The sequence below is a fragment of the Electrona antarctica genome, assembly GCF_951216825.1.
Source record: "Electrona antarctica genome assembly, chromosome: 18".
NCBI classification, from domain to species: Eukaryota; Metazoa; Chordata; class Actinopteri; order Myctophiformes; family Myctophidae; genus Electrona; species Electrona antarctica.
Genome location: NC_136799.1, coordinates 27,150,567 through 27,162,993, shown reverse-complemented (window position 1 = coordinate 27,162,993; position 12,427 = coordinate 27,150,567). Strand labels below are relative to the sequence as shown.

At 43.5% G+C, this 12,427-nt stretch overlaps 1 protein-coding gene and 1 long non-coding RNA gene across 7 annotated transcripts in view; both read left to right on the top strand.

Annotated features, from left to right (window-relative positions):
- Positions 1-3,712, top strand: part of aqr (aquarius intron-binding spliceosomal factor) — an 88,647-nt gene extending 84,935 nt beyond the window's left edge. For 4 of the 6 annotated variants that reach the window (XM_079528505.1, XM_079528507.1, XM_079528504.1 and 1 more), the window contains exons 34-36: positions 124-298; positions 2,187-2,300; positions 2,871-3,712. In XM_079528505.1, the coding sequence (XP_079384631.1) occupies positions 124-298; positions 2,187-2,300; positions 2,871-3,482 (901 nt within the window). In that variant the 3' untranslated portion in view covers positions 3,483-3,712. The remainder of the gene's footprint in view (positions 1-123; positions 299-2,186; positions 2,301-2,870) is intronic. The other 2 variants (XM_079528509.1, XM_079528508.1) reach the window with 2 other exon arrangements.
- Positions 3,713-8,143: 4,431 nt separating this feature from the next.
- Positions 8,144-11,692, top strand: LOC306942381. Its single transcript, XR_013792282.1, has 2 exons — positions 8,144-8,380; positions 10,901-11,692. It is a non-coding gene; the product is annotated as an uncharacterized lncRNA (long non-coding RNA).
- The last annotated feature ends 735 nt before the right edge of the window (positions 11,693-12,427 follow it).

Below are 12,427 nucleotides of genomic sequence, written 5' to 3'. Positions count from 1 at the left end.
CTCCTACACTGTTTATTTCATTTTAACTCCAATATGTTTCACTCCCCTTCCTAACTGATCCTTTCAGTTCAAGTTTCCACCCCCAGTTATTTATTTCCAATCCCTCTTCTTGTCTCATCCCAGGGATGTGAGGCGTCTGGTGGTAGCCATGTCCAGATCCAGGCTGGGTCTGTACATCTTCGCCCGAGTGTCTCTGTTCCAGAACTGCTTTGAGCTCACCCCCGCTTTCAACCAGCTCACCGCCAGACCTCTACAGCTGCACATCAGACCACACGAATACTTCAACCAGGAACAGCCCGTGAGTAGAGATGCACGCGCGTGCAGAGTCAGATGTGTTTTCCCAGAGCACCCTTATTTCCTATCCTTTTTTCACCACTTAAGCCCTATATTCCTTATACTGCAACGCTGTTCTCCAAGACTCCATCCTACCTCCCCCCATTTCCCTGTCTAATCCTGCCTCTATATTCTGAATGGAATTTTCATTCCTCTTCTTAGCCGTTGGTCACAAGTCTTACTGTGGCTTTAGCGCCCAAGGGCCTCCAGTCTGTTAACAGCATTCTGCAGGGGCTGTCTGCTAGCCAGGGGAACTATACAGGCCCTGGCTATAATTAACACCCAAAGGTCAGCAGTTCTGTGCTGCTCCCCTGGATGGAGACTGGCTCCCCCAAATCCTGCCAGAGCGAGACGGCCATTGTCTGGTCATTGTGCGTTTCACTGAGTGGTCTGAGTGGAAACACCCCTACCCCCACTTCCTCTAACACTGCAGCACTTGCTCCTGAGAGAGACAGCTCGTTTTGGGCACACGTGACCCCCGTTGCTGGGCCAAGTCTTATGTGGAGCCAGGCAACTCCTGCTGTTGCCTGTACCCTAATGCAGTTTTTAAGTCAGCCTCTTTTTTCTCCCATTTGCCTCGAGCATAGCTATTATAAATTGTTTAACAGTGTGGACGTGTAACCGGTTGCAGCTCTGCATGCAGCTTTATACATTTACAGCAGCTGATAACTGTGCTGGACAGACTGTAAAACATCTATTACTGCAAAATGGGGTTTGGGGAAGCACTTTGAGGCGCTCCGCCTGTGATAGTTTTACAGCCATAAAAGCATTAGCTTTACAACGCTGCAGCCCTCATTGTGCTCACATCCACTTGCTGCCCAACAGGCCGCTGTGATTTCAACCTATTACCTCGCTAGGATGCAACGGTCCAGTTCAACCTATTACCTCGCTAGGATGCAACGGTCCAGTGTGATTTCAACCTATTACCTCGCTAGGATGCAACGGTCCAGTGTGATTTCAACCTATTACCTCGCTAGGATGCAACGGTCCAGTTGTGATTTCAACCTATTACCTCGCTAGGATGCAACGGTCCAGTTGTGATTTCAACCTATTACCTCGCTAGGATGCAACGGTTCAGTTGTGATTTCAACCTATTACCTCGCTAGGATGCAACGGTCCAGTTGTGATTTCAACCTATTACCTCGCTAGGATGCAACGGTTCAGTTGTGATTTCAACCTATTACCTCGCTAGGATGCAACGGTCCAGTTCAACCTATTACCTCGCTAGGATGCAACGGTCCAGTGTGATTTCAACCTATTACCTCGCTAGGATGCAACGGTCCAGTGTGATTTCAACCTATTACCTCGCTAGGATGCAACGGTCCAGTTGTGATTTCAACCTACTGTATTACCTCGCTAGGATGCAACGGTCCAGTTTCAACCTATTACCTCGCTAGGATGCAACGGTCCAGTTGTGATTTCAACCTATTACCTCGCTAGGATGCAACGGTTCAGTTGTGATTTCAACCTATTACCTCGCTAGGATGCAACGGTCCAGTTGAGTGAATGTACTGTACTCTTCCCCTCCCTCCTCAATGTGTTCTCTGCGGCCTCTCCCCCTGCATACTAATTCATCAAACCATACAACTGTGCAACCACTTCTTTTGATGTAGCGTGACCATTGATCTTCGGAGACAGCCAACAGGAGGTGTGTTTTTATTTAACAAGGCGCCTGGTGAACGATTTCAGCATTATTTCCCTGTACATTGTCCCCGCAGATCAATAGTTAACAAGAATGTACAGTAATACATTTGAGAATTTGTGATAACAAGGTAGGTAGTGGTACAGGCCCCCAGCATCCCTCTTCTGGGTACAATCTTTAACCATCTTCTTCTTCTTGTTCCTCTATGCAGAGAGAAGCTTCTAATCAGCCCAACCAGGTCATAAAGAACATGCCTGAGATGGCCAACTTGGTGTACAATATGTACATGCGCATGATCCAGACCCAGACCCAGCAGTACAGACAGGTAAAAAGCAGACAGCCTTCAAATAATATTCAAATCAAACTTATAGATGGCTAGCCTTCTGCAGAGCCACAACGTAAACATTGTAATAATTATATATTTATACAACACTTAAAAGACACATATCGCTGAAAATCATGCGTCGTCTTACAGTTTGCCATGCATGGTGCAGCTCTTAAAGCAGTCTCTCTCCCTAGTTGCTTTTTATCTTCTTTTTTTTTTTACTTTAAACTTTAATGCAGCGCTAGAAATAGGTCATGTGTTAGAGCACTGTTTTAGTTGTGAATGTGGAGACTTACCAGGCCACAAGCCTAACATATGCAGCAGCTCAACTGAGTTTGAACTCATGCCCTGCTGCTTTTAACGTTCCCATCCAGAGAGACATGAATGTTACATACCAGAAGGGATGCCATGTTTTGACACTAGACTAGATGTAATCTCAACACAGTTGGCTTCAACATAGAATGTTTTCAAGTGGAAATACACAAATTACAATTACAGTAAGCTGAAAAATATCAAGAAACATGAGGGGGAATGATTATATAAGAATCCTCTTTATCCCCCTGCCTACAGCAACAGCAGAAGCTTGCTCCACCCCCACAACAAACCAAGACCGTTGTAAAGGAAGTGACGACCATCTCCACACCAGACCAGGACACCCCCATGGAGCAGGAGAACCAGGAAGGCGAGGCGAAGAGCTTGGCGCCGGAGGCGGCGCAAACCCCCGAGGTGGCCACGGCGTTGGCGGCTCCACCCCAGATGGAGATGGAGCCAACCCCTGAGGTGGCCACGGCGTTGGCGGCTCCACCCCAGGAGAAGATTGAGATGGAGCCAACCCCTGAGGTGGCCACGGCGTTGGCGGCGCCACCCCAGGAGAAGATGGAGATGGAGCCAACCCCTGAGGTGGCCACGGCGTTGGCGGCTCCACCCCAGGAGAAGATGGAGATGGAGCCAACCCCTGAGGTGGCCACGGCGTTGGCGGCTCCACCCCAGGAGAAGATGGAGCAAACCCCTGAGGTGGCCATGGCGTTGCCGGCTCCACCCCAGGAGAAAACCCCGGCGGAGGGCACGGCAGAGAAGCCGGAGCCCCCAGAGGAGACGGAGGAGCACACCAAGATGCCAGAGCACCCCGGCAGAGACAGCGACAGCGATGGGGAAGACAGCGCAGATGAGCAGGAACCATAGTGTTCCATCTCTGCCTCATGAAGAGTGTCGGCTTTTGGAGGCTCATGTACCTGAAACTGTCCATTGCAGAGGGAGAGAAAGTCCATGACTGTAGAGTCAGTAATCCTGTTTTTTATTTGTTTTCTACTGGAGCCACAAATAAATCTGGAGAACAATGATATATTTGATTTTGTGAAACACCTTTTGTAACCAATAGTACTTTTTATTAAAAAACTAGACAAAATGCTCAATTGGATTTCTAGTCTGTGATATATTTTACTTTACACACATGAATAAGTATGCAAAATGCTCACTAAGAAGTCATTTTCTCTCAGCACCTCTTTTCTTATATAAGACACAATATAATATATTGATATGGTTCATCACGTTCAAGTCATGGAAACATCTCCGTCATGACATACATATAATACTTCATCCTCCCTTACCGTTTTGAAGCATAACTGGAATTTGACAATTTGATTGGGAGACAAGCTGCTACTATGCAGCCTTTGTAGGTCTGTCACCCACGACACCCAGCCACCATGCATGCAGGGTGAATTGCAAAGTGCATTGTATGGACATTATACAGTCACCCAGTCCCTTTTCCATTCATAACTTGCATATAGGTCCTACTTAACTGTGGAGAAGACAGATGAGGCCACAGCCTGCAGGCAGACAGACTCTAGTCATTACCGTGCACCACATGTTAGCTTGCTGTTACCTCATACCTCAGGCAGACTTGTCCACACTACACAACCCCAACCCCTACTGTCTCAGTAGAGAGGTCGGTTGCACAGCTGCTCCAGCCGCTGCATGTTTAACAGTCCTCACGTTGACTTTCATGCTGGTGCTGAGGATCATGCGAGTAGATTCATTCAGATGAACTAGCAGCCATTTGAATAATTATTTTGTAATGTCCCCAGTGGTGGGTTCTAACGGCAAGGTCAGTCGGCCCAACACTTTGATTCCAAAATTAGATATTTTGAAAACTTGAGTACATACATTTTTATGGGTGGAGATCCATGTAACTTGCTGAGCACTTTCATGCTCCCTGGAGGATGAACCCAAACGATTACTATGACCCCAATGCCTTTCCTAATAGAGCACCGACGTCCTGACATCACTGTCAGTAGAGGGCGCCAGTACACAGGTTTGTGTACTTTTTATTTGCATTGTAATCCCCACAGGGGGATTTTAGATCGCCTCATATAAGAACTGTTTGAAAAATAAACCAATCATCCCGGCCTTTTCACTCATATGGATATGAAGCATTGACTGAAGGTGGAAATGTACAAATATACCCAAAGAGTAACAAAATAAGCGTTAGAAACGAGTCCAACAACCCAGAGACTACATTTCCGGGTAGGCGGGTTGCTGCAGCTGCCCGTCGCACAACATAAACTGACATGTTAATTACGTTTATTTTATTTTATTGATATTTAATGTTTCGTGGTTAGTACGAGTCGAGTCACCGCCAGCTGAGCTTACGTCAACGAGGAATCTCAGGAACACAATTTGTTGACAACTGGGAGTGATGTATATTAGCAGCAACATTGCCTTCATATGTAGTTTCAAGGCTTTTGCGGCCAAATTAATTCCATTTTCTCCAGAAACTGGCTGTATCAAATATGAATGGACATCATTAACGACGCACAGCCACCCCCTGACAGAAAGGCCGGGATGATCGGTTCATTTTTCAAACACAGTTCTTATATGAAGCGACCTAAAATCGCCCTATGGGGATTACAATGCAAATAAAAAAATACATGAACCTGTGTACTGGCGCCCTCTACTGAAAGTGACGTCAGACTTCGGTGCTCTATGCTGCAGTAAAGCCACAATTTCCACTTTCATACAAGATATCTCAAAATAATGTATAATGGATGGATTGCCATGAAACCTTCTGACCAAATTCATGCTCTCCAAAGGATGAACCCTAATCGTTTGAGTAACTTTGAGTAACCCCCTGACCTTTCCTCTAGCTCAGGTTTTTTACACACACATCTCATAATCTAATAGGCACATTGCATAATGAAACCCACTTATTTTTGTAGCCCTGTGGCCTTTCCACAAGTACCACTCTTGTGACAAAGTCTTATTTGTTATGTAACTTTATTTAAAGCTTTTAGTGTAATTTACAATGTATTAAGGCCGTTTCAGACGGAGAGCGAGTGATGTAGGCGGTCTCGCCTGGATCAGCGTGTCAATCGCATCTGCTCATGAGGTGCGCAGGACGCGTAGCGTGGGGGGGGAAAAAGCTCACCGCAATCCAGGTCTAGTCGCCCATTAGCCTAGTAGCCAATAAGTGAACCCGGACATGTGTACACCAACGTTTTATGTTAGAAATGTTTAGTATGGGTCCCCAGCATGTAGAAACTGCCGGATGCTAACTTGCATATGTTGAGCAATTTTCATAATTGGCATAATATGGTGATACCATTAACAACCTATAGAAGGCAAAATATTCAAAATGTCATCATGCTTTATCTAGCATGTGATGTGTCAAACTAGGGGGTTTTCATGATGCTGAATCCATTCCAAGCATTCGTTTTGCAAAAAAAAACACTCATTGGGCTTAAAACGGCCATGTCCATCCTCAATTTGTGATGACGGCATTGTCCGTTTTTAGCCCAATGATTGTTTTTTTTGCAAAACTAATGCTTGGAATGGATTCAGCATCATGAAAACCCCCTAGTTTGACATGTCACATGCTACATAAAGCATGATGAAATTTTGAATATTTTGCCTTCTATAGGTTGCAATTATGAAAATTGCTAAACATATGCAAGTTAGCATCCGGCAGTTTCTACATGCTGGGGATCCATACTAAACATTTCTAACATAAAACATTGGTGTACTCAACATGTCCGGGTTCACAATGGGGCTCTATGGGCTGGCTACTAGACTACATGGGTTGAGGGGAGTGCGCACAAACGCGCGCGACAGTGCCCGGGAAAATACGCTCACATAATAAAATAAAAAATGAAGGCACCTGCCTCTCATTGACAATTAATTACTAAGACGTGTCAGTCGCTCCCTATCTAAAAGGCCTTTAAAGGAGAACTTCGGGGTTTTTTTCAACCAAGGTGAGTGTTAATTTGCTGCTTTCTTTCGTTGTAGCGATTTTAGCTATTTTTATAATACGTCCTTTTTCTTTATTAATATTTACTATAGTTCTACTAGACCCAAGGAAATCTGGACAAAAAAGATCACAGGATCTACTGAATGTGAAGGTAGGGGGATGCCATACTGTGTGTCGTAGGCTCAATATGTCAGTTTGTCACATTCAACAGATCATGTGATCTTTTGGGGACAGATATAATTTCTTGGGGTCTAGTAGAACTAGTAAATAATAAAGAAATAAATCACCATATTGTTTTGTAAAAGAATACATATTTAGGACCATGTCTGAATGCCCCCGCCCCCTCCCTGTCAAAAATCGCTAAAACGAAAGAAGGCAGCAAATGAAAAAACAACATGAACTTTGGTTGAAAAAAAACGAAAGTTGTCCTCTTATCTACAGGTGATTAATTTCTAGCCCCATGCAGTGAAAGGACTGGACACTAATGATTGTGACGGTTCAAATTGGCCCAAATAGAGGGGTGCCCGTGGGGCCTCTACAGCGGTGCCCGTTGGCCACTGGCCTACTTGGAACGATGCAAGTTGGAAATGAATGCCCCACCCAGATATTATGTATGTGTCCCTTTACAATTACAATTTAGGCATTTAGCAGACGCTCTTAATCCAGAGCGACTTACATTAGGCAAGAACAAAAGTATATATATATATATGGAGTTCTTTGTCAGGCATGCCCAAATATGGAGTTCATGCAGACGTCAGAATGATGTCAGGCCTTTTTGGGGCGGTTCTGGACAACCGTGCGTCCGTCCGACCGACTCGACACCGGCAACTGCACCCCCTGTGGTGGTTCGGAACACGCGTGTCGATTTTGAAGTTGGTGGGGCGAACGGTTCTCGAGTTACGTGGATTACACACAAACAGACAGTAGGGTTTCCAAGGCTAGACAGACAGAGACTTGGTGCATTTATAGATGGATTGCGTCTAAGTAGTCTACAGTGAGTAATAGTAAGCCCATATGTGGGAATGTCAATATATGGACATTTTGTGACAGTCTCATGATAACCAGTGTGGTTGCCGCAACGCAAGTCACACTTGCAAATAAACCAAGTTGGTACAACAAATGGATCTCCATATGTGGGGCTGACTATCATCACCTGGATCTCCATATATGAAGATCACGACACTGACCTCATCAAACCCTGGCTAGCCGTACATGGTTTGACATCCTAGATCTGAATATATGGAGCCGGCCAGCAACTCTACATTTGGCCTCACTGACACCAGATTAATAGTTTAACTCCTGCTTCTCAACTGCCGTATTAAGAAGCTCTGTTGTTTCAGCGCTTCTTACCCTCAGGACTACAGTAGGCTATATCTCTAAATTATTGACATACAAGATATGACCGAAGCCAGGTGTGTATGTATATATTATATAGTGTGTGCAATCCATAATTCTATAGCCGTTAGCTATGAGAAGGATCAACAACCCTTTTTTATGACATACATAAAACTACCGTACATATTGTTGGGAGGTTACAAAAACTGCAGAAAACCCATGGCAACAACTGCAGTCACATGAATGTCCACATTGTGTAATATCCTCCCCCAACTTTAGGCTGCTAATTACTACATATCTGTTTAGTACAAGCTTGACTGTTGGGCATTCTGTTCCCTGTGGTACCTTGTTGTAGTAAATTAGGACTAAGTGGTGGGAAGTGGCCACTGTGCACCCAGACGATCCCTTGGAGCCCCAAGCAGGGACTTGAGACTGGAAGCAGCATCCACGGTCAGGGAGGAGAACAGGCGCTCGCTTTCTCCACAGCTTTCCATTGCTGAAGGTGAACATGTCTTTTATACTCACGCGACAGGTATTCATTAGGTTCATTGATACTTTGCAAAGCACTCTTAACTATTGCTATGGGCTGGTTTGTCTCTAAAACTAACAGCATGCATTGAAACCGTTGTGTACATTTGTTCATGATTACAGTTAGGGCAGTAGTGTATTTTTTGTCTTCTGAACATACTCAAAGTTATCTTAAGCTAGCCAATCATTGCAATATAATTGTTCCTTTTATTTATTGTAATGTCATATTGTGGAGGTGTGTTTACAGTAGTAGATGAGTTGGCAAGCTGTGATTTGATGGTAACATCTTATTAATCTAAATACCTGCATTGATCATATTTTACTCATTTAGCACAAATGTTTCATGAAAACAAATCGATCGGAAAGCAGAAGAAAGGGAGTGACTGCACTCCTGACTCTCATAACATTCCACCGTCTCTGCATAATGGCTTTTCAATGCCTGCATTGTCTCTAAATCTTTTGATAGGCTGGACGGCGTCCACAAAAAGCACGAGATGTGCTCGTGTTTTGTGTAATTCATGACCACAGCCCTAGCCTTACGTTGTGTGACTGTCTCAACAGGAAATTGCATACCACAAAGCAAACTAGGAAGTGTTGGGAGAGGAAGAAAAACACACTTTAAACTGTATTAACTGTGGTGGGGAATCCCAGCAAACTAGACTTTGACATTGATAAAACCACAATATATACAATCTCAACCTCAAGGCTTGATCTCGGACCAAATATTCGTGCACATTTATTTATTTATTTTTACTTTCAGATTCAGTTCTTGTTTTTGTTTTTTGTTTTATAATACATGAATGCAAGATTTGCACTGCAGTGCACGGTAAAGGGTGTGGAGAAGAACAGCTAGGGTTAGGGAAAATAAAGAGTAAGAGTAAGTAAACAATATTTAATTATATAAAGAAAAACTTTAGCAGAAAAAAAACGATTTAAATAAATGTACAAATCAAATAAATGTATTTGTTTTTTAACCCCTTTTCCTCCCAGTGTAGTCATTATACCAATTGATTCCTCTCCACACACATTTCTGTTTGTTGTCACTGCTGTATCCTACTGACTCACCTGCTAGTGAGGAGCCACCACCGGGAGGATGTAGGATTTCATTCCTCTCCTCCCACCAAATACTCCCTGCTGACAATATCACGCTCCCCGCTCGGCTTCCATCCCTCGAACACGGGCAAATTGGGAAAGAACAAATTAAAAATAAATTAAACAAAAATAAAACGATTTTCAGAGGCCGTATATAGAGACCCTCGACAAAGCACCACGATGGATTGGAAGTAACCCACAACCTCCGCAGTGGTGCGCATACACTTGACTACTGCCCTAACTGAGCGCCCAAAACAAATATATTTATAACCAAATATATTGTCACTGTCGGGCAGAAACCTTGTACCTTCCATATTCATCTTTTATTTTTCATAATGAGATATTTTATACATCGGCTTGTGACAGTGTTGTACAAAAGTAGAGAAAATAGCTGGTCTATTTATCTGAAGCTGTGAGCTTGTAGATTGTCTGTTTTAGCTTTGAAAATATGTAAGCTTGGCTATAATGACATTCCAATAAAAGGTATGTCGGGTTAAAAGTGGTTAAAGCTTGTCTTTGGAGTTTATATTGAACCAATGAAACTAGTATGAGCTTGTAACTAAATAACTACATTAGATCCATTCAAACACATTTCCTGAAAAGTAATGGTTTGTACATTAAAATTTGGTGCCTGACAGTGATTATATGAATCTATATGCACTAATCTTTTAAAATATTATTCCCCTTCGATCCCTCATCTCTCACATACTGTAGCCTACTGAGTGTCTTGAAATGTGAATTGCATGAAAGCAAACCTATTTTATAATATTTCTGTGTGCATATCATTTGCACCTTACACTGAATAAATCATCAGGCAGATGGCATTTACACATTCCAGTTATCTGTGCTTCATTGCAGATAATAATCAATCTGGATCCCCAAATGCCAACACGCTGTGTCACGGATTGTCATTTGTTATAATGTTGACAGCTAAATATTAAATAATGCTTTATTACAGAAGTCATGCATGATCGCTACTGTTGGCAGTGGCCGGCCAGACACGCACTATGGTTGTTGCATGGCACTGTCGGCTTATCATGCTTTGTCAAGACCACAGCTAAATCCTGACAAGTACATCCAGATCATCAAACGGGGCACGTTCCAATCTGATAATCTCCCTATCATCACTAAAGTGGTGTGGACAGGCATTGGGACTCTATTCCTGTTATTTCTGCAGAGACTGATACTCTGACATGGCCAATGGCTTCAGAGATGGAAGTCCTGTCTTACAGCAAGACTCAAACTACATTTCCTGATCTGTGATGATTAGTGGAGTTAATTAAAATGTGAATTAGCATGTTTTGAATATAATAATATGGTTTTAAATTAGACCATTCCCATACGTGTCTTATGAGTATACCACAACCTTTTCTCCCGTGCTCTCAACTTCTTTCTCTCCCAGACTAGGATGGCCAGTTGTGGGTCATGTTTCTGGAGCATCATCTGGTTGGTGGTTCTTGTGTGCGTGGGTTGGCCACTCAGCATTACCCTGGGGGCTCTCTATGGCCTCGTCACCCCGCTCACCACCTGCATTGGCCTGGACCGACTCTCTGACCTGCTACTGGAGGGAGCCAACCTGGGTCGAACCTGCGCCCAGAACATGAGGCACGGCAAGCCGCTGTGTTAACCACTTGACCACTTAACCACTTAACCACAAAGGTTTTCTAAACCTTGTTTCTTGTTTTTTTATTTGAGCCTATGCTATGCCCAAAATTGGGACGCCAGGGTTAAAGTGGTTAAGATGATCTAACAAGACATCACATGGGAAACAAGTACACAATTGATATTCTTCTAAAGAGAAGTGTGTTAATTTTCATTCTGAGAAGAGACGTCTTGTAAGGTCTGTTTTATTATGAGATGTCCCGAGGAGATTTGAGACACTTTGGTTTCAAATACTGATGTGAAATGTACACTGAGAAAACTTTATACAATGTAAAATAAACATTTGTCCAGAAAGTCTGGGAAATGGCTTTCACTTGCTTGGTGAATATGTAGTAGTCATGAATTTCACATTTGTGTGGGTTTGTCTGCAATGAAATAGGCTTTTTGTTCATGGTCTGTGATTGCTGTTTAATTCATGATGACACTGCTTGGGGCAGATAAGAATGGAAATAGCTTTTTAACAATGAAGACGCTCAGACATGTAAATGAGTATATTGAAACTTAAAATATGATTAAAATGGCTTTGAACTTCTGTTTGTTGATTGAGGTGTTGTAGACAGAATTTGGTAGACCATTTGCACTGGTCAGGTCTTACCGTCTTACATAATATAAAAAGCCCAAACATTTGCAAAAATAGCAATAAATACAAAATGTTAGCAAAATTGTGTGTGTGTGTGTGTGTGTGTGTGTGTGTGTGTGTGTGTGTGTGTGTGTGTGTGTGTGTGTGTGTGTGTGTGTGTGTGTGTGTGTGTGTGTGTGTGTGTGTGTGTGTGTGTGTGTGTGTGTGTGTGTGTGTGCGTGCGTGCGTGCGTGCGTGCGTGCGTGCGCGTGCGTGCCTGTGCGTGCGTGTGCGTGCACTCAAAATACAATTAGTAAATGCACAATGTAAGGTGTGTGCATGCGTGCGCAAACCGCTGGTGGGAAACATTTAACTTTAATTTCATGAAATCAAGTGGGGCTCGGATCAGGCTGAAACCTTGCCCAAATTTGTAGTCTATATGTCATTGACGACTGACATCAAAAGCCTGACTGACATTGATTTCCACTACCATGGCCTCACACCCCTCCACCCCACACCGCTCACTTGTACCACCGTTTCTAGTACAAGGAATGGGGCTAAGTGGAGTCAAAGTGGTACTAAATGAGTGCCTAAAAAGTACCCACTTCAGGGTGGGTCTGAGCTGGGCTAAGCGGGGCCAAACACTTCATAATGCCTGATCACTCACTGACTTTTTATATATACAGGATCATAGTTCTGTAATGCATT